This window comes from Trichomycterus rosablanca, chromosome 14, assembly GCF_030014385.1.
Source record: "Trichomycterus rosablanca isolate fTriRos1 chromosome 14, fTriRos1.hap1, whole genome shotgun sequence".
Lineage (NCBI taxonomy): Eukaryota > Metazoa > Chordata > Actinopteri > Siluriformes > Trichomycteridae > Trichomycterus > Trichomycterus rosablanca.
The window spans coordinates 16,366,073-16,386,960 of record NC_086001.1 but is presented as its reverse complement, the minus strand read 5'-3'; the positions used below and the strand labels follow the sequence as shown (position 1 = coordinate 16,386,960).

The window sequence follows — 20,888 nt, the reverse complement described above, 5'->3', positions numbered from 1 at the left end:
AATGTGCAAGGTCTTATATGCATTGCCCTTCTGGTGCAATTTAATTATCTTCTCTCTTAGGTTTTTTTGTGGAAGCTCCTTTTCACTGTGGTTTGAACACACATCTGGGTGGTGATTATCACAGGGTCATTAGTGAGTTCCCAATAGTTTAATCATGTTGTAACCCAACTTTAGGTCAGGTTTTAAAATCTGCAATATCATGCAGGATGCACTTCCTTATGCAACCCTTCCTGTTGTCCTAATTTATCTGGGCTTGTGATCAGCACTGAGAGTGCACTGATAAGCATGTCAACAAACTGCAATACTGTTTGGAAAGACCCCCTCCCCATACTGGCTGATGGTACCACAGAAATTTCAACCCTGGATCTCACCTGTGGTTACATTCATGACAGGACAGATTAGGTTACACATGATTCATCACATCAATTCAATGTTAAACACAGACATGGGCAATCTGCAATTCTCACAACTTACTCTGCTCAGCCATAACATTAAAACCACCTCCTTGTTTCTACACTCACTGTCAATTTTATCAGCTCCACTTACCGTATAGAAGCACTTTGTAGTTCTACAATTACTGACTGTAGTCCATCTGTTTTTCTGCATGCTTTTTTATCCCCCTTTCCTGCTGTTCTTCAATGGTCAGGACCCCCACAGGACCACCACAGAGTATGTATTATTTGGGTGGTGGATCAATCTCAGCACTGCAGTGACACTGACATGGTGGTGGTGTGTTAGTGTGTGTTGTGCTGGTACGAGTGAATAAGACACAGCAAAGCTGATAGAGTTTTTAAACACCTCACTGTCCCTGCTAGACTGATAATAGTCCACCAACCTAAAATATCCATCCAACAGCGCCCCATGGGCAGCGTCCTGTGCCCACTGATGAAGGTCTAGAAGAGGACCAACTCAAACAGCAGCAATAGATGAGTGATTGTCTCTGACTTTACATCTACAAGGTGGACCAACTAGTTAGGAGTGTCTAATAGTGGACAGTGAGTGGACATGGTATTTAAAAACTCTGTGTCTGATCCACTCATACCAGCACAACACACACTAACACACCACCACCATGTCAGTATCACTGCAGTGCTGAGAATTATCCACCACCCAAATAATACCTGCTCTGTGGTGGTCCTGTGGGGGTCCTGACCATTGAAGAACAGGGTGAAAGCAGGTTAAAAATGTATGCAAAGAAAGAGATGTACTACAGTCAGTAATTGTAGAACTACAAAGTGCTTCTATATGGTAAGTGGAGCTGATAAAATGGACAGTGTGTGTAGAAACAAGGAGGCGGTTTTAATGTTATGGCTGATCAGTGTATATGTCTTTTTACTGTGGAAGGAAACCAGAGTTCCGGGAAGAAACCCACATAGCCACGTGGAGAACATGCAGACTCCTCACAAAAGGAACTTCTTGCTGTGAGTCAACATTGCCACCCACCGAATCATCAAACCATGTAAATGTAATGTGTGTTTCAGATTTTATTCATAAGATCACAGTGCAAGCATCTCCTGGTTTGGAAAAGAGACGGAATTCTCCAGATTTGTGTTCACCATCTATTGGTCCTCGCTTTCGTGCAATCCAACGTGAGTGTGACTTTTACAACTAACACATACAAATTTAGTCATACTGTGTCAAGATATTGTCATTATTTGAAAATGTTCATTTAAAATTCTGATGCTTTTATTAATACAGTTGTCATGTTTTATAATTATAATAATTATTGCAGTGAGTCCAAGTGAGAGTAAGTGGAGCTCGGTGGGGCAGTGTGAGACACTTCCTCTTAAAAATAATGGAGAAAGGAGACTTACCTCCCACTGGAGACCCCAGAGCCCCAAAAGTCCCAAGAGCCCCAAAATGCAGCGCCTTAGTCCACATGACAGTGGGTATGTTCTCATATACACCTATACATACTGACACGCAAGTATTCATGTAAAATGTTTTGGTTTGCCCACAAAAACTATTAAAGATACCAATTAAAATGACCCCTTCTGAGTGGGTAGATGGTAGAGTTGGTTGGTGTCGTTACAATACTTCTCACAGACAGTAACCAGACAAGTATTATGCCAGGATCTAAGGACTCATGTTGCCATATGGTACCTACTTTACCAGCTGAGCCAATGTAAGTTAAATTGACCATTATTAATTGTCAGGGGAGGTGTAAGGGGATTTAAGTTATAGGGTGTATTCCTTCCTACCTTGTACTCAGTGTTTCCAGTAGTACCAGATCCACCACAACGCTCGCCAAGTAAAAGTGTATTTATACAAAAGTGCACATATTACTATCTAAATATTTTCTGAGGGAGTAGAAACTAATGGAGTTATGTGTTTGTTTGTATGTTTCAGTTTGTCTATGAGAGCTCGGCTCCTGGCATTGGACAGCAATGAAAATGGAGACTCCAAAGACGACTTTGAAGAGTACCGATCCACAACACCAGAACCATCCCAAAATGGTATGTTATCTGTTGTTCTCCATCGTGCTTGTGACACATAGAGGTGTGCCTTATATTTTCAAGCTACCAGTTAGGACTGGGCGGTATATCACAAATATTGATATATTCGAGTATGCCTAGGATACACAGGTTACCATTTCAGAATGTTTAAAACAAAGCACAAGCGATGCGTGGAACGCTTTCTTTCGCGTATAAGCTGTTGGGCGCGTGCACACACACACACACATGAAAACTGAATCACTGGGTCAATGAGTCAGAAACGACTCTTTTTAGACAAATTATTCATTGGAATTGAATCAGGAAACTGTGCTCTTATCTATGGTAAAGATTCATTCGTTTTGCTCACTCGTAAACAACTCATTTGTTAAAGAGATTCAGATGTATAAACCAATCAGAGCTTCTGAATTCAGATTTTGGGTGGAATTTCAATCTCTCTCTTCATTGGTTGTTGTGTAAGTGACAGCTTAATGAACGAATGACCAGTTTCAGCTTTTAACCGCGACAGCCGAGAGAATAAATTATATAAAAGGGTTTTCATTAGTTAGGTGGACAAACACAGTTGAAAATTGATTTATATATTCTGGAAATATTCTGGAAACATTGTTTTGGACATGACTGTAGTCACCACAGATTCTCAACACATCTGGCAGTCAAGCAGAAAAGTTATTGTTGGCATGGCAGCCTCAAACCTACCGTCAAGAGCCAGGTGTGCATTGCGTGAATCAGATTTGTTAAAGGACTGAGGATGGTCCTCGCATTCTCTAAAACAGAGAATCTGTTTTTCCAATGTAATACAGCAGTGTGGGGTCAGAAGATGAGGATTTGCCTGTCAGAGCGCCTGCTGCCTAGCTTTCACCTGTGGGCTGTTACCGTGTGTTAGGCTACCAGCATTGGTCGAGCACCCAGTTGTGGCCATTGATTTTTTTGGCCTGGACAGAAACAGTTTTTGGTCACAGAGCAGTGTTGTTTAGAGCAGGTACAGTGGCAGGATCAATGACGGTAGCTAATAAAGAGTCATGTAAGTCCTTATCTTTTTAAATCTGGTGTAATGTTATCTTGCCTTCAAGCGATTTTCTTACACAGATGGGCACAGCTGAGGCAGGCGTTTGGAGAGTGGAGGCATATTAGCTCCTGGCTAACAAGAAACCATGATAAACGTCAATACAGCAAAACAACAGAGATCTTACAATTCTTTAGTGTTGCTGCCAGCTTTAAATGATCCAATCAGCAACCACTTTTACGTCACTGACTCAAGACGACGAAGAGAAAACTCGAGAATGAATCATTTTTATTGTTTACTTTTTCATTGTTTAATATTAATTTGTTGTTGTGGTGATTGGTCCAGCAAAAACTAAACCTGCCTGTTGTGTTTTGTTAATTAGCAAGTAGCAAGGCCAGCAGCGTTGGCTTAATTACTTATTGTGGTTACTTCATAAATAGTGGGCACATTAGAATCTTTTATTTTTGAGGTGTCTAGATATAACAAATTATTGTATGCCTGTTGGCCTACCAGAAATGTAATCAAAATTCCATTGTCATAGAACAAGCCACAGCCTGCAGGCTACTATGGGCATGTGGTCATCACTGTTTCTAATCTTTTCTAGGTTCTGGCTTAAGTAAAGAACCGTTCTGGATGGCTCACACAGCAGAGGACTCTGAGAGTGAAGAGGGATATTTGTCTCCTCGAAGCTCCCCAAACCCTGACTGTCGCTCAGGTGTTCTTGTCCATGTCAAGAGCACTCACAAGGCCCTGCTCAGTGGTGCTACCTTGCTGGCCTCTGTGGCTCTGGGTCGTCATTTGGAACCACAGCACCCGCCTACTCCACCTCCACGAACTGCCCCAAGAACTAACGTTTCTGTTCTGGAGCTAGAGCGAGAACACCCCCCACTTGCTCTGGAGGACTTACCCACAAATAACTCAATAGTTGGGGACCTCATCACTTTCAGTGTGGATTCTTTGCCTCAAGGGTTTCTCGATACACTGAAGCCTCTGGAAAATAAGCCATTATCCCTGACCCCCCCACCTCCAAATCCCAGAGAAAGACACCTGGAGAGATCAGGCAGAAAGACTCCACTGCATGGAAGTGCTGACCAGCTCGGAGGGACAGAAATAAAAGAAATGTTTGAAAGTGGAGACAGAGGGAGAAGTTCCAGAGCCTCACAACTAGGTATTAACTTCAGACAGTTATTCTTAAATGGTGGATTTTAAATGATCATCTTCTGTTAGATTGTAGTTTCAGGTTTTATAGATAAATGCTATGCCAAATATTACTTTTAACATTCAAAAGCTGAACTATTTAACCTACACTCATCAAATATGCTGATTATTATACAGATCTTCTAACTAAGATCTAGCTAACAGTTATTTTTTAATTAAATAGTCATGGTTATGACAAATGACTCCTTATTAAGTTAGGCCTCTCAACTTCTTGGAATAGCAAAGTACAAATAATAGAACTTTTAGCTAAATGGGGAAAGGAGTACAGTAAGGATAGTTGGTGGACATGCAAGGGGGTCTGAATTGCATTTAATGTGGTCTATTTAAAAAGAAAATTAGTTGGGTTATTAGTGTGTGGGATATATTAGGCAGCAAGTGAACATTTTATCCCCAAAGTTGGTGTGTTAGAAGCAGGAAAAATGGACAAGGATTTGAGCGAGTTTGACAAGGGCCAAATTGTGATGGCTGGACGACTGGGTCAGAGCATCTCCAAAACTGCAGCTCTTGTGGGGCGTTCCCAGGTCAAGTGGTCAGTATCTATCAAAGGTGGTCCAAAGAAGGAACAGTGGTAAACTGGCGACAGGGTCATGGGCGGCCAAGGCTCATTGATGCATGTGGGGAGCGAAGGCTGGTGCGTGTGGTCCAAGAGACAAGCTTCTGTAGCTCAAATTGCTGAAGAAGTTAATGCTGGTTCTGATAGAAAGGTGTCAGAATACACAGAGCATCACAGTTTGTTATGTATGGAGCTGGGGTTCAGAAATGGTTTGAGGAGCACAACAATGAGTTTGAGGTGTTGACTTGGCCTCATATCTCAATCCAATCGAACGTCTGTGGGATGTGCTAATGTTATGACTGATCGGTGTATTGTACCTTGTAATTATCAGTTCAAATTGGGCTGTTTAAGCAGTTTTTTATGTGCTCTATCTAATCTATTTAATTTCTGTTTCTTTTTCTTTCTTCTTTATTCAGTTTTGGATCTACCACTGTGCCAAGACACTATGGAAGCGGACACACAGTCTCCTGTACTTTTTGCTAAGTACCCAGACTCTTGTCCTTGGAGCCCCAAAACACAGCGTCTGGAGGTCGACATCATTCCACGGCCACGTCCATCCCCTAACAGACCACGGATCGATCCCTGGAGCTTTATTTCAGCTGGCGGGAAAAAAAAGTGTGGCTTACAGGTTGGCATCTCAACTAGCAACCCGACGAGTCCACGACTAGGGTACCGACCCTCTCCTACCAACCCTTTTACAGACTGTGACCCATTTCCATCTCCTGACTGTGATCCTTTTAGCCTCAAGGTGGATCCTTCTGCAAACTCTGACCTTTCATCACCATTTGATCCTTTTTGTGCTCCTTTCCATATGTCTCGCTCCGCACCCTGTTCGGCCAATGGTAGTCCTAACCTGTCACTTAGGGTTGCCACACTGAACCCTGCTGACACCCCATTTATTGACCTGGGCTGGGCAGGAGTCAACAAGCCCATAGATGTTGCCAAAGAGAAAGTTTTTCCAAGGAGGACTCTGGGTCTGAGTCCCTTCAAATCAGCAACACAACAGAAAGATGACCGGTTTTAAGGGGAAGCCATACATTTACCTGTCACGTACAGCATGAGTTTATACCAGCAGTGATTACTACCATGTGGTGCTCTGGAGATTTTGTCCGAAAATGTATTCAGTATTTTTGCAAAACAATGAAAAAAGTTAACCCAACATCAAATAATTTATAATTATAATTATAATTTTTTCTTGCTTTTAAAAAAGGGTAGCTGATTTGCATTTATACAATGTGCCTTTATGTCAAATCAAGTGAATAATTTCACCAGCAAAGCCATTTCCCTCAATTATTATTAGCAATTATTAGCACTGCAAGTGTACAACTGGGAATTTTGTTTGTCATATTTTTATTTTATGAGATATTTGGAGTGCCACATTTTCAAGTGCCTTTTTCAGTTGGTTACCTCAATTTGTGAACATTCACGTCTTGTTTTAGCTTATAAATAACGAAACAAAATGCTAACGTTGCTAATTATTAATGAATGAAGGCCAGAATGTATGCAGGACTGGGTGATATGGCAGAACATCTTGATAAGTAGTTTGAAATACACAATATGTATCATGATACAAAAACCAAAACAAACAAAAAAACACAGACAAGCATTAGCTGGTTGCTCCAAGCTTCTAAACACAGTAAAACACAGTATAAACATGTTTAGAACACAATCCTAAACATCCTGGCCATGAACTAGCAAAAAACAGCATATTAACTTTAAAACAAGTTGGACATTTACTAGTCTGCCGATGCTTAGATAAAGAAGATGCTTAGCTACATGTGTCTAGCTTCAGTTCTTAGTGGTTTAGGACCATAACTGCCCTACATAATTGTTTATTGGGATTTTAACATGTTTTACACTTTAGGTTACATTCAGGTAGAGTGCACATTATTCATTATCAGCTGAAGTTCAATGCCAAACACCAGCACAGGCAATTCTGTATCTTTAATTTACCTAATGCCTAGTTCACACTACACAATTTTTGCCCTGATTTTCGCACGCCGACTGGTCGGCATTAGATGTGCCAGCTTGGGAGCAACTCGGTTCGCTCGGTGGTCAAAACTTGGCTCTCAATTGCTATATGTGAACTACTCAACAACTCGATCCAAGCGGCTCACTAAGTGAGCAGTAGTGCCAGTTTGCTAAGTTAAAAACATGAGATGTCACTTGTCAATACACTATCATATTACAAAGTCTATATTACAAAAATCATAAAATCAGTTAGGTTTAAATTATTGCCAGCTTGCATACTGATGTGTTCCATTTGTAATTAGCTGTGTTAGCATGTTTAGATAAACCAGTTCCAGCAAGTCTTCTTAAATCCTTTATGTTTACAAATAGATTTTAAATGAACAGATATAGTTGTGGTCAACATTAGCATCACCCTTGATTTTTTTTTTAATTATTTTTTTTTTTGCATTTTTCCCAATTTTCCTCCCAATCTAGTCGTATCCAATTACCCGATTGCATTACACTTCCTCTCTACTGATGCTGATCTTCACTGCTGATAGAGTGAGACTGACACACGACCCCTCCGACACGTGTGCAGTAGCCAACTGCATCTTTTCACCTGCACGAGGCGAGTTCATATACAGATCAGCTTTGTGTACGGAGAGCCACACCCTGATCAACGCATTTTTTCCCCGACTCTTTGCAGGCGCCATCAATCAGCCAGCAGAGGTCGTAATTGCATTAGTTATGAGATCCCTATCCGGCTTTTCCCTCCCTGTATGAACAACAGATAATCTTTGTTCATATAACCGCCCAGCCCAGCCGGATGGCAGAGCTGAATTTCGAACCGACGAGTTCGAAATGTCAGCGCTGGTGTGCTAGCGTGTTTTACCGCTGCGGCTAATATTTTCTAAAATAAGTGGATTTGTATCATTATATGGTTTTGTATCATTGTATCAGTGTATTCCGTATCATTAGATTCTCTAAATAGCATGTCCAAGTACCGGGTGAGTCAAAGTTATACTAAGACTTGAATGGCAGAAACTATTTATTCACAAAACGTACTTCATATGTGTAAGATGATTTACAGGACACTCTCAACCTGTTTGCCATCATGTTTAACACACAGAAACCAGCAAGCAACAGTAGCATTTTAAGCCCGGACTCACATTTCGTGGGGAATAGATCCATTAGTGTTAATGTTAATCCATTAGTGTTAGTGATATTTGGACTCACCTGGTATATTCACCAAAAAGTTTACATATCAACATTCATTTAGTCATCCATACGTTTTCCACTGCAATTCTCTCAAGCTCATGTATGTTTACAGGGTTCCTTTTCCTAATATCATATTTCATCTCCAAAGATTTGTAATTGGACTGAGAACAGGGCCCAGTTTAAAATATGACCTCTTAACCATTCTTGTGTAGTTTTGGATGTGTGCCTAGGGCCATTATCCTGTTGTTTAAACTAAGTTTTTTTTTTAAATCTGTTGGCCTACATTTTGCTCTAAGATGTTCTTTTTAATCCCCTGATGTCATTCCTGTAGAACATTAAAGGCTTTCAGTCCCAGGTTCAGCAATGCAGCCACAGAACATCATCCATGATGTTTCCCTGTAGGTAGGGTGCATAGTTTTATTAGCTTAATAATTTGTATTTTGTTGTTTATAAACACAATGTTGTTATGCATTGCCAAAGGGCTCTAGTTAAGTATTATTTGACCATAGAACATTTTGAGAAGTTATGGCATAGTTTAGTTACCTGTTTTTAAGCTGTTCTTTAAGCATTGGAGTGTTTCTTGGGCTTCACCCATAGAGCCCTGTCTTGTTCAGTGTGTGGTGTATGGTATGGGTTGAAAACATCTCTCCAGATGTCTCCAGTTGAGCCTGAGGTTCTTTGGATGATGTACGGGGTTTCTTTGTCACATTTTGAACCACCATTTGTAGAGTTCCCTCATCATTTGTCCTCTTTCCACCAGCTCCTGGAAGGATCTTGATTGTTCCCTGAGTAGCAAACTTCTTGATGCCAAGGTCTTTGGACATAGTTGTTTACTCATTAGACTGCTTTTGCTTGGTGATAATTTTTTACTTCTTGTCTGCTCATACAATTGGCCTTTTTACGCCGCGATTCATAGGCTGATTAAAGTCATGTGAGCACTTATAAGGTAGGAAGAGGTGAGTCTAATTTATAATTAGTCACAGGTTAGTCAGAGTTTGTTTTTTATTTCAAACTGAACAAAACGTGTCATTAATTGTATCCAAGCAATTTCACTAAACACTTGATTGGCACCCATAAATATTAAGTGCACCATGTAAAATATCTCCTAAAGTAATGTTGACCACAACTATATTGTAAGTTAAGCTTTATTTGGCCCAGTAAAGTTCTTGTTGCTGGAGCCTATCCCAGCTTTTCAATGGGCACAAGGCACACAGTAACACCCTGGTCAGGACGCCAGGCCATCGCAGGGCAGACACACATACACCTATTCACTTAAAAGGCAATTCAGTGTCTCCAATAAACTTGACTGCATGTCTTTGGACTGTGGGAGGAAACCGGAGCTCTCAGAGGAAACCCACGCAGACACGGGGAAAACATGCTAACTCCACACAGAAAGAATACAGACCCAGGACCTTCTTGCTGTGAGCCGACAGTGCTACCCACTAAGCCACTGTGCCACCCATGATAAATTCTTGTACAATATTATTAAAAAAAACCTTCCCTGCATTAAAAGCACAATGATTAAAAGAAAAAAAATCTAATAATAGTTATTATTTTAAATCTGTAAATCAAATCTATGTATGCCAATTATTGGAACCTAAATTATATTTCCATTCATATTTATAGTTAGTCACAGCACTGTCTTTTTTATTTTAAAGCAAATGTAGACTAAAGAATCTTTTGCCCAAATGAACCACACACAGTGAGGAGGATGCTTTAAGTGGCTGGAAAATTGCAGACATGAGTTAGGTCTTGGGCCTAGAACTAAAATCAGACACCGCCTACATAACCAGAAATTGCTTAGCAGGGTGGGAGGATTGTGTATGGAGAAATGGGCTTAGATTCCTTACCATGTGTTCTTTATGCATTATAAGAGAAGACTTAAAGCGGTTAGCTGCACAAAGTACTTAATGAAGGGTTGCCAGTAGTTGTGGTGCACACAGATACCAAAAACAAGACATTATAAGACTTCTTTTTTGTCTTTAAATAATGGTGCTTTTAATAGAGGATTTCTAACACTAAAAAAAAAAAAGGTTGGGACAGTATGAAAAATGCAAATTTTTATTACATTTTATACTGTATGAACCCAAGATATTTCATGTTTTGTGAACTTAATTTCATTTGTTAATATACATCCATTCCTGTGTTTTATGCTTGCAACACATTGCAAAAAAGTTGATATGGTAAAGCATTTACCACTGTGTAGTTTTGCCCATTCCTTTCACCACACTTAAAAGACATTTTGGTACTGAGGATACCAACCAATAAAGTGTTTCCGGTTTTATTTTGTCCCATTCTTCCTACAAACACATCTTAAAGTGGGCAGCGTGGTTGTTGTCGTCACATTTTTCATTTATTGGAAACGGGTCAGGACTGCAGGCAGGGCAGTTCAAATCTCGTACCCTCTTCTTCCATAGCCACGAGTTTGAATGTGTATGAAAAGAGCTCAGCATATGTTGCTCTAAAACCTAAATGTACTTTTCTGCATTAATGCTTTGCCAAGAGCACTGACACAATCCAATACCATGACAGACTGACCCTGGCTTTTACACTTGTTGCTGGTAACAGTGTGGATGGTCCATTTTGAGCACACAGCATTAATTTTTTCCAAAAAAGACCTGGAATACTGATTTGTCTGACCACGATACACAAATGTGAAATCCACTGTGTGCTGGTTAATCCCAGATGCCTCAGAGCCCAGCTATCTTAATGGCACTTCTGAACATAGTTAACATGTTTTTTTTGCAGTAAAATGTTAACTAACATTTGTGCATGTAACTCCGTATTGTAGTGCTCAACAAAGGTTTGATAAAGTAATCCCTCACCCATGTGGTTATATCAGCTATTGTTGAGTGGCAGTTCTTGATGCAGAGCCGTCTGAGGGATCGAAGATCATTGTTTTTAAAAAATTTCAATAATTTTCTCACTCACTTGTTGACAAACTGGAGATCCTCTGATCATCTTTGCTTATCAAAGACTGGATGCTGCTTTTGTACCAAACCATGATTACAATCACCTGTTTGGAATCACATCATTACTTAGTTTTTTCACCTCATTACTTGCCCCCATCCCAACTTTTTTTGAAATGTGTTGCAGACCTGAAATGCAGGAATGAAGGTTTATTAACAAATGAAATGAAGTCGAGCAGACAAAACATGAAATATCTTGAATTTAAACTGTCTGCAATAAAAAAAAGTCAAAGTAAATGTAAGGAACTGCATTTTTATTTTATTTGCATTTTGGGGTTGTGTATATATATATATATATATATATATATATATAGGCAGGCAAAAGTTATAGGCAAGTGTGGACAAAATGCTGCTTTTAAAAACAGAAATCTTATTAAACTACTGATTCGATTTTGTACCAGAGCCTAGGCTTCCCTTATTTAAAAATGTGCATGTACTGTAAGAAAAGCAGATTTGAGCAGTATAAACACGTTTGATTTTGAGCAAAGGGCCATGGTGAATACCCACCAACAGATAGCCATGGTGAATACCCACCAACAGTTATTTAAGAAGAGCAGGTCACCAGTTGCAGACAGGATGTTGGGCAGTTATTGCGCCAGAGGACATGAAGCCTATGATAGGTCTGCATCAGCAAGAGAGAAACTTTGAGTTTAAACTACTGATTATTTAATTTTAAGGTTCTGATATTTAATCTGATATAGGAATTGTTACATTTTTGTAATACGATTATCATGGCATTATGTATAATATGGTAAGAGTAAAACGCCAGAAGAGGAAAGTGCTAAGTGCAGCTGAGAGACCAGCATCAAGCTTCATCTGCGCAAGATGTGGAAGAGACTGTCATTCCCGTATAGACCTGACAAGCCACAACCGATGTTGCAAAAATTAAACAGTGCACAACTCCATAGTCTCCCGAGACTGACGGATGCCCATATGTATAATATGGCTAGTAAGGCATGGGCCTTCTGGTAAAAGGTAAAGTGTTAACTTTATAAATGGATTCATTTTTGTTCCCTTATTTTTTCTATGATAAAGCTTATTGATTTATAACGGGTGTCAAACTCATTTTCATCGAGGGCCACATCTGCATTATGGTGGTCCACAAAGGGCCGATTGTAACATATCCTGCTGTGATTTCAAGTCTGCCTTTTAAGTCTTGGACAGTTTGTTGTTTTTTTGGAGGCTAAATTGTGTGTTTGGTGTCAAATTATACTGTATATTAATAATGTATATCTACATTTATATTGTACTCCTTTACCACAGACACGGCCTCATAACACAAGAGACGAACCGTTTTTTCTTCTTGAAGCACAAACTTCAGTTGTGCAGTCACAAAATCGGCATGCATTGTGGGAGATGCAGTTTATGTACGATTTACAGTGTATTTTAAGACAATCATACGCCTTTTAAGCTCTTGCGGGCCACATAAAATGATGTGGAGGGCCGGATTTGGTCGCCGGCCTTGAGTTTGACACGTGATTTATAACATTCATATTAAGAAGTTGAGACATTGTACCTTCTCATGGTTAAAAAAATGCTAATTAGACACCATAATTAATCTGGCTTCTCCTTCAGTTTTGCTCTCTTTTCCAAGGTCAGCTTCTGCCAGGTTCATTTCATTGATGATGTTTAATTTTCAACATGATAAATTAGGCATGGGGATGTGTTTCAAAAATAGCTACTTTCAGAGGCTTGTGAGGGACCCCAGGGTCACACTGAACATCTGTGCAAATTTATCATACTTGTCTTATTTGCAAACTCTTATCAGCACTGCCTTGTTCTTTTACTGTAACTGCCTTCAGTAAATATGCTATTTTGTGAAAAGTGCATTTAGCTCATGTAGAATCCATAGAATAAAAGAGTTTCTATTAAAAAAGAGATTTAATTCTATTTATTAAGGTCTTTACACACTGGATTACAGATACTTTAATGAAACAGATTATAAAATACAAGGTGTCTGATTCACTGGAGTGTGTGATATTAATTTCTGGGTGCTAAACAAGAACAAATTGTATTAAACTATATTGTTTATGCTTTTTGTAAACTGTAAACAGCTTTTAAAGGTTTTTTCTTAATTTTCTGGGAATTGACAAACATTTCAAATGGCTATTGGGAGCTCTCACAGACAGACTCTAGGACAGGTGTCAGCCATTTGTTGTTTTTCTGAGAATGCTTTTTTTTTTTTTTTACTTTTTTGCTATCTTTAATATTAGAAGAACAAACTATTCAGTGTTGTCTTTATTTGATATAACAATTATGTTTGCATTTTACTAAGCCTGTATTTTATGTTTTTTTGCTTTTGTTGATTGATGACATGCTGGGCTGGGCCTAATTATTCTATGACTTGTATGTATGTGTAAGTAAATGTGTCAGTTTTACCTGTTATGTTTGTTATTGTTAAATTTTAACCTGTGGAACATTTTGGATGAAAAAAAAAACAGATCAAATAAATTTTAACTCGGCTTAAAAACATGCCACTGTTGTAGGATCAGTTGTTTACTACAGTATATAGAAGTGTTATATGGCAGTTTTGGCCACTGTTTTTTTTTACAGTGGCATACAAACCACCTGTTAGTGGTTGGGATATATTAGGCAGCAAGTGATGGCTAGACGACTGGGTCAGAGCATCTCCACAACTGCAGCTCTTGTGGGGTGTTCCTGGTCTGCAGGAGCAAAGGCTGGCCTGTGTGGTTCGATCCAACAGACGAGCTACTGTATCTCAAATTGCTGAAGAAGTTAATGCTGGTTCTGATAGAAAGGTGTCAGAATACCCAGTGCATTACAGTGTGTTGCATAAGGGGCTGCATAGCCGCAGACCAGTCAGGGTGCCCATGCAACCCCAAAAGCACCAACAATGGACATGTGAGAATCGGGACAGGAACACAGAGCAATGGAAGAAGGTGGCCTGGTATGATAATTTACGTTTTCTTTTATTTCACGTGGATGGTCGGGTGCATGCGCGACGCTTACCTGGGGAACACATGGCACCAGGATGCACTATGGGAAGAAAGCAAGCCAGTGGAGGCAGTGTGATGCTTTGGGCAATGTTCTGCTGGGAAACCTTGGGTCCTGCCATCCATGTGGATGTTACTTTGACACACACCACCTACCTAAGCATTGTTGTAGACCATGTTCACCCTTTCATGGAAACAGTATTCCCTGATGGCTGTGGCCTCTTTCAGCAGGATAATGCACCCTGCCACAATGCAAAAATGCTTCAGAAATGGTTTGAGAAGCACAACAACGAGTTTGAGGTGTTGACTTGGCCTCCAAATTCCCCACATCTCAATCCAATCCAGCATCTGTGGGATGTGCTGGACAAACAAGTCCAATCCATGGAGGCCCCACCTCACAACTTACAGGAGTTAAAGGATCTGCTGCTAACATCTTGGTGCCAGATACCACAGCACACCTTCAGGGATCTAGTGGAGTCCATGTCTCGATGGGTCAGGGCTAGAGATGGGACGATCGATCGGCTACGAATCGGTATCGGCCGATTTTTAATCAAAGTATGCAATCGGCGATATTTCCTAAAAGTAGCCGATCCGATCGTGTGATATATAAAGACCATGTTAAGTTAACAGCTCAGTGGATTGATCCAGACTTTGAGCTACGAAGCACCAATCATCACATCACCATTCATCAACAATCGTACAGAAACCATCGTGAAAGCTCTTACGATGTAATTTTGCTGATTGTAATATTTACTTTAAAAAGATAATTCAACCCGGTCACATCTTGTCACGTGGGAGAGAAAGGACTCAAACGCGGAGGTTTAAATAAATAAAAGTTTATTTATTAACAGAAAAACACAGAACATCACACACAAGACAGAACTCAAAAACAAACATAAGGAACCCCGATGGCCTTTAGCTGAGGAATGCAGGCAGCAACAAAAAGAAAAGAAGAAAACTAAAAAACGCTGGGCGCGAACCCCGGCCGCTCGGGTGAGAGCCGGACGCGTAACCAGCGCGCTGCTGCAGCGGGGGGAAGCAGATGTCTTCATGCGCTTAAGGCGCTACAATTATTTTTTGGCTACAATGCCTCGAAATCGCCTCAGGCGCAGTTCGAGGTAACAGACGGCTCCGTTATCAGCCGCAGCTAGAGCCAATCTGTTAAAGCCCACGAAAGGGAGTGGATTCGAACCGGGGAGGCTGGCAGGACAGCCGCGCACTTAGCGGTGTCGCCACCCAGCGGTTGCTGAATCCCAGAATAATTATTTTTAAGCTACCGAAAACCCCGAAATCGCCACTGGCGAAGTTCGGGGGAAATAGAGGGCTCCGTCATCAGCCGCAGCTAGAGCCACCCTGTTATGAGAACTGAGTAAAGAAAACCGGTTAACAAAACAGTTACCCAAGCTCCTAGTGCGGATTCGAACCGGGGGTGCTGGCAGACCAACCGAGTGTCTTACCGAGACGCCACCCACCGGCTGCCGAATACCACAGCTAGAGTAGCTAGGTAAACATTAGCGGGGAGAGGACCAGCGCCGTATCACGGGGCTGGCTTCACCCGCTAATGCTAAATGCTAACGGGTAAAATAAAAACAGTACGAGGACTGCACGACATCGCACCACGCTACTTCTAAGAAGGTAAAAGAAAAGCTAATTACCTCAACCTTGCAGTCTACACACCCTGATGGCCTAATGCCACCGGGGGTACCTCTAAAACTACAAAAGAAGCGTGGGGGAGCCGTCAGCAGTCCCCACGGACACCGCAGTGCCCAAAACAAAAGGAACAAACAAGACAAAAGGTGCGACACCTGCAGCCAGGCGGCGTACCCTTAAATAAGGGAGCCGCAGCTGCAGGTCGTCCACCCTAACGAGCTGGCCTAGTATTAAAGGCCTAGCTCTGTACTGCTCTGTAAGGCCTGTGACGTCAGGGAAGAGTGGTAAGTCCCACAAACGCCACAGAACCATTACACATCTGAGTCGATTCTATCAGCACGTTATATAAACTCCTGGTTCACTTTGGTAAATTGTAAGCGGTTCTTACTTGTGATGTAGATGAGAACAGAAGACGTTACAGAGCCAATCCGAGGCAAAAGTTTATTCATTACCAAATTCGTTAGTTCAGGATCATCTGCTGAACTTTTGAAAAACTTTTAGCTCCTTAGACGGAACGAGTCTGACTCGGTTACAGATCTGTGGTAATAGCAGTTTAATTAAGCTTTTTAATGTAAGAGAGTCACACGAAATGTTCTGTAGTAGCTGGTGTTTATTTAAAACCACGACATTTAATTAATAACAGTAAACACAGAGAGATAACTGAGAAGAGAAACTTACGCTTCACATAAAAACGAATCAACTTATGAATCAATGAATCACTTATAGCGATACTGTGAACAAAGCGTCTCTTCTAAAGGCACAAATACACACACACATGCGCGCGCTGCTCCGGTTTATCTTTACTGTGAGGCTCTTTTTAAGTTTATTTACTGCTAACCCCCCCCCCCCTCCCCTTCCCGATCGGAATCGGCTATCGGCCGGAGATCGGAGATCGAAATTGGTGCCAAAAACCCCGATCGGTCCATCTCTAGTCAGGGCTGTTTTGGCAACAAAAGGGGGACCAACACAATATTAGGAAGGTGCCTCTTATGTTTACCAAAAGGTAGGGAAACTTCAAAACTCCCCATCCAACCTCAAGAAACACATTGATGTAAGTTAGGAATGATTAACAAAGTAAAGCCTCATATTTTTTTTTTTTTTAAAGCATTAAGATTGTTTAGAGATCTAGCTAGTCAAATAACAGATAAAACGTTCCCTAAATTTTGTTGCAATTAATTCAGTGCAAAACTCTTGAAGACATGTCCATCATTTTTAAAATCACACCTGCCGACAAACATTTCTTCAGGTAGCTTCTATACCGGCACATTTGTATTCAGGAAAATGCACGTATTTAAAAGCGTCATACGTTTTGTTAATCTCTCTTGAGTTTTGCTTTAAATAATATACTTATACATGCATTTCAGGCCTACTACACATTCCAAAAAATTTGGGACAGGACAATTTGGCTAGTCATGAGGTAAGAAAAAACTAAATAATGTTGGATTTCAGACAGGTGATTGTAATCATGATTTAGCACGAATCATCTTCAGAGGGAAGGAAAGAAATGCATTTTGTTGTATAAATTCTTTTGTAAAGACCTTGTTTTTTAATGTAGGTGTAGGGTTGACTCCATTGTTAAGCTGGTTTACAGGCTTAAAATAACAATCTTTATATTTTTTTTTATATCTGACTGCTTGCATTTTTATTAACAGCATTTAATTGTACTTAATACTTAACCCCAGGAGACCTGTTGCTTCTCTAACATGAACAGGAAATTAAAAGAAGTGGAACAGCTTTCCACCACCCATGTGCTTCTCATGTCCCTTACTTATAAAACTTAAAGAAGCAAATGTTGTGGTCATTGAAGCACAACCTAACATTACACTTAACACATGCAGTGGTTATACATCCATCCTTGCAGCGATCACATCAGTGGCTGGTCTACTGACTTGCACATCACTCATATTCATTTATTTTTCATTTCTATTAAAAAAAACTTTGGTTCTAACAGGTTTTAGCAGATTTGTGTTCTTGGACTGTTGTTTACTTAAACTAGAGTAAGGTAATGTCTTTAATGGAAGCACTTCTGTAAGTCGCTCTGGATAAGAGCGTCTGCTAAATGCCAAAAATGTAAATGTAAAAGATTAGTTTTTTGTCCTACAACTGAACATGTATTTTGAAAAGATTTGAGGACAAAAAACATTTATAAGACCGTTACTCAAATTATAGTACAAGAATATATGCTCAAATGTCCCTAAAACTAATACTGTTGTCTGTAGAATACTGGTGTCATGCATTTGATATGAGTTTACTCTTCTGTAACTGTGATGACCACTGGAGCCCACTGTTGTATTTTTGCAACATTCAAAAAACTGCCCACAAATCAACTGGACAGAGTACAGTTTGCTAATATATTAAATTTTCTGTTACTAAACATAAGAAATGTAGAAAAAAATACTACATGATGAATTCATACTTAAAACTTTGCAGTTATAGCCTAGTGGTTAAGGTACTGGACTAGTAAGTAGAAGGTCACTGGTTCAAACCCCACCACTGCCAGGTTGCCACTGTTGGGTCCAGGAGCAAGGCCCTTAACCCTTAATTGCTTAGACTGTATACTGTAAGTTGCTTTGCATAAAGCATATGCTGAAAATGTAAATAAGGACAGCCTATTTATTTGACTTTAGGGAAGTACCTGTTGTTGTGGCTCCACCCACATTACTGCAATACAAAGGTTTAGAGGATGGGCTGCTGGGAAATGTTGTTTTGGCCAATTTTAGACATAAATAGTTATAATGGCATCATTTAAAGTATCATCATTGAAAAGCAACTGTGGGTCTCCTGGGGTTAAATACATTTAATATCAGAAAATTACTTTTGATACTTAAGTACATTAAACATCAGATACTTTTACTTCTACCAAAGATGACTTTAACTTCTATCAAAGTAAATTTCTGCTAAGATATTTGCACTTTAACTTAAGTATGGCTTTCAGGTACTTTATTCACCACTGTAAAATGGTGACCTGAGACAAGGTTGAACTAAGGTCCCCAGAACGTTGGTGCTGTCACTCATGTTATCTGCTGATCTCTTATTTTTTTGTGCAGCCTCTGTGTTACAGAAGCAAAAATGTTTCTTTGACATGTAATAGGGTAGGGGTATTGTTTTATTGGTGGAAATTTCAGTATAAGGATTTCCTTAAACTCACACTCCCACATTTCTTTTGTAATGCTACTTAGTATGGATGTTGATGCTTAACACTGGCTGTAATGTGTATTATCATCTGATTCATGCAAAGGTTTGATTCAAATTTTTTATATATTTTTTGCCATGTTGCTTTTTGTCTGGCAATAGACATGTCAAAATATAGTTCACCCACCATGTGGCAGCAGAGTAATAGTATACTTCATTAGGGTCAGGGTTGTGGTGGTCCATCAACACTGGGCACAAAGCAGAAATACACAAAGCAGAAATGCATTGGCTATCAATTTATCACAGATTTATCTCAATTAAGTTCATGGTTACGGTCAGTCAATTTTAAAAGTAGTACACTACATTACCACTGGATGTCAGTATCATCTTGATTTATTTTAAATATTTAGTATCAATTGCTTGTTTGATGGTTGCTGCATCCGTTAACAAAGTTACAGCTATTAACTTACTGTTATCAATCAGCTGAGGTTGTTATAACACATCTTAATTATAAAATAGGTATTTTATAACAATAGACTGGTAAATTAAGATGTGTTATAACAACCTCAGCTGATTGATTACCAGCAAATGATCATGTCCATCTTAAACTTTTTTTTTTTTTTTTGCGTTTTACAGGGTGTCCCAAAATGAACTTTTTTAATAAAACAATTTTTTTATTTGAACATTAATAATGTTTTTGCTTTATTTGAAAGTAAAGACATGGAGGTTATGTATGAAACAGAACATCTAACAAATGACCGCCGCGACTGTGGCAGCACCTGTTCACTCTTTTGATGAAATTTTCCATGACACGTTGACATAATTGCCGAGAAATTTCAGAAATGTTGTGTCGAATTTCTTCTTTGAGGTCCTCAATGGATTGTGGTTTGTTGGTGTAGACTTTATCCTTAAGATAACCCCAAAGAAAAAAGTCTAACGGCATCAAGTCACATGATCTTGGCGGCCAATTCACATCACCATTTTTAAGTGAATTTTTACAATTTCTACGAGTTGTTCGATTGTGTACCTTTTCATGATTTAACCTCAACGTTTACTAAAGACAGCAATTAAAAAATCTCTAACTCTGCTTTTGCTGTGAAAAAGTGGCTGCAAAATTAAAATGTCAGTTCATTTTGGGACACCCTGTATCAGCTGCTTTATCCTGGTCAGGGTCTCAGTGAGGCCAGTCCAACCAGAAACACTGGGTGCAGGGCAAAAATACACTGTACAGGGCACCAATCTATATCAGTGCTTCTGCCATCCCCCTTTGTCTCAGACATAGCCATTCATGTCTGTGTATATGTTGATGTTCATGCTGAAGCATAAAGCACAGGAATATCTAAATTAGGAAATGTGTTCTTAGACTGTGTGTTCCTTATTGGTCCTTAAACTGTGTGTTCCTTATTGGTTCTTAAACTGTGTCTTCCTTATTGGTTCGCAGTTAAAGTTTTGTTGGTCAGACTGCATGCCAAATTAGTGCAGCATCTATTTGTTTGGTTTCTATGGTTATACGTAAGGCTCTACCTAATGTTACGGCTGATCAGTGTATAATCTACACATGTATTGATGGATTATTAATATATGTTTATATAGTGTTTTTCTTTTTTTCTACCATGAATTTGGGGAGAGAGGTTGGCATTAGGGTATGTGTGTCTTAAATAATCTAAGATGCATATAAAACACATCTTTCATTCTTTTGTGGGACAAAAGACAGTTCTATCAGACATGAATTGTTCTTGAGAATTTTTATAGGGTTCTTATTTAACACTGTATTTAAACAAAAGGTTT

General features: G+C 39.7%; 1 protein-coding gene across 1 annotated transcript in view; it reads left to right on the top strand.

The window, feature by feature from the left end:
• Positions 1-6,492, top strand: part of LOC134326353 (mitogen-activated protein kinase kinase kinase 11) — a 58,992-nt gene extending 52,500 nt beyond the window's left edge. Inside the window, exons 6-10 of the mRNA XM_063008503.1 lie at positions 1,482-1,589; positions 1,733-1,889; positions 2,350-2,456; positions 4,061-4,624; positions 5,644-6,492. Coding sequence (XP_062864573.1) covers positions 1,482-1,589; positions 1,733-1,889; positions 2,350-2,456; positions 4,061-4,624; positions 5,644-6,251 — 1,544 coding nt within the window. The 3' untranslated portion in view covers positions 6,252-6,492. The remainder of the gene's footprint in view (positions 1-1,481; positions 1,590-1,732; positions 1,890-2,349; positions 2,457-4,060; positions 4,625-5,643) is intronic.
• Positions 6,493-20,888: the final 14,396 nt, after the last annotated feature.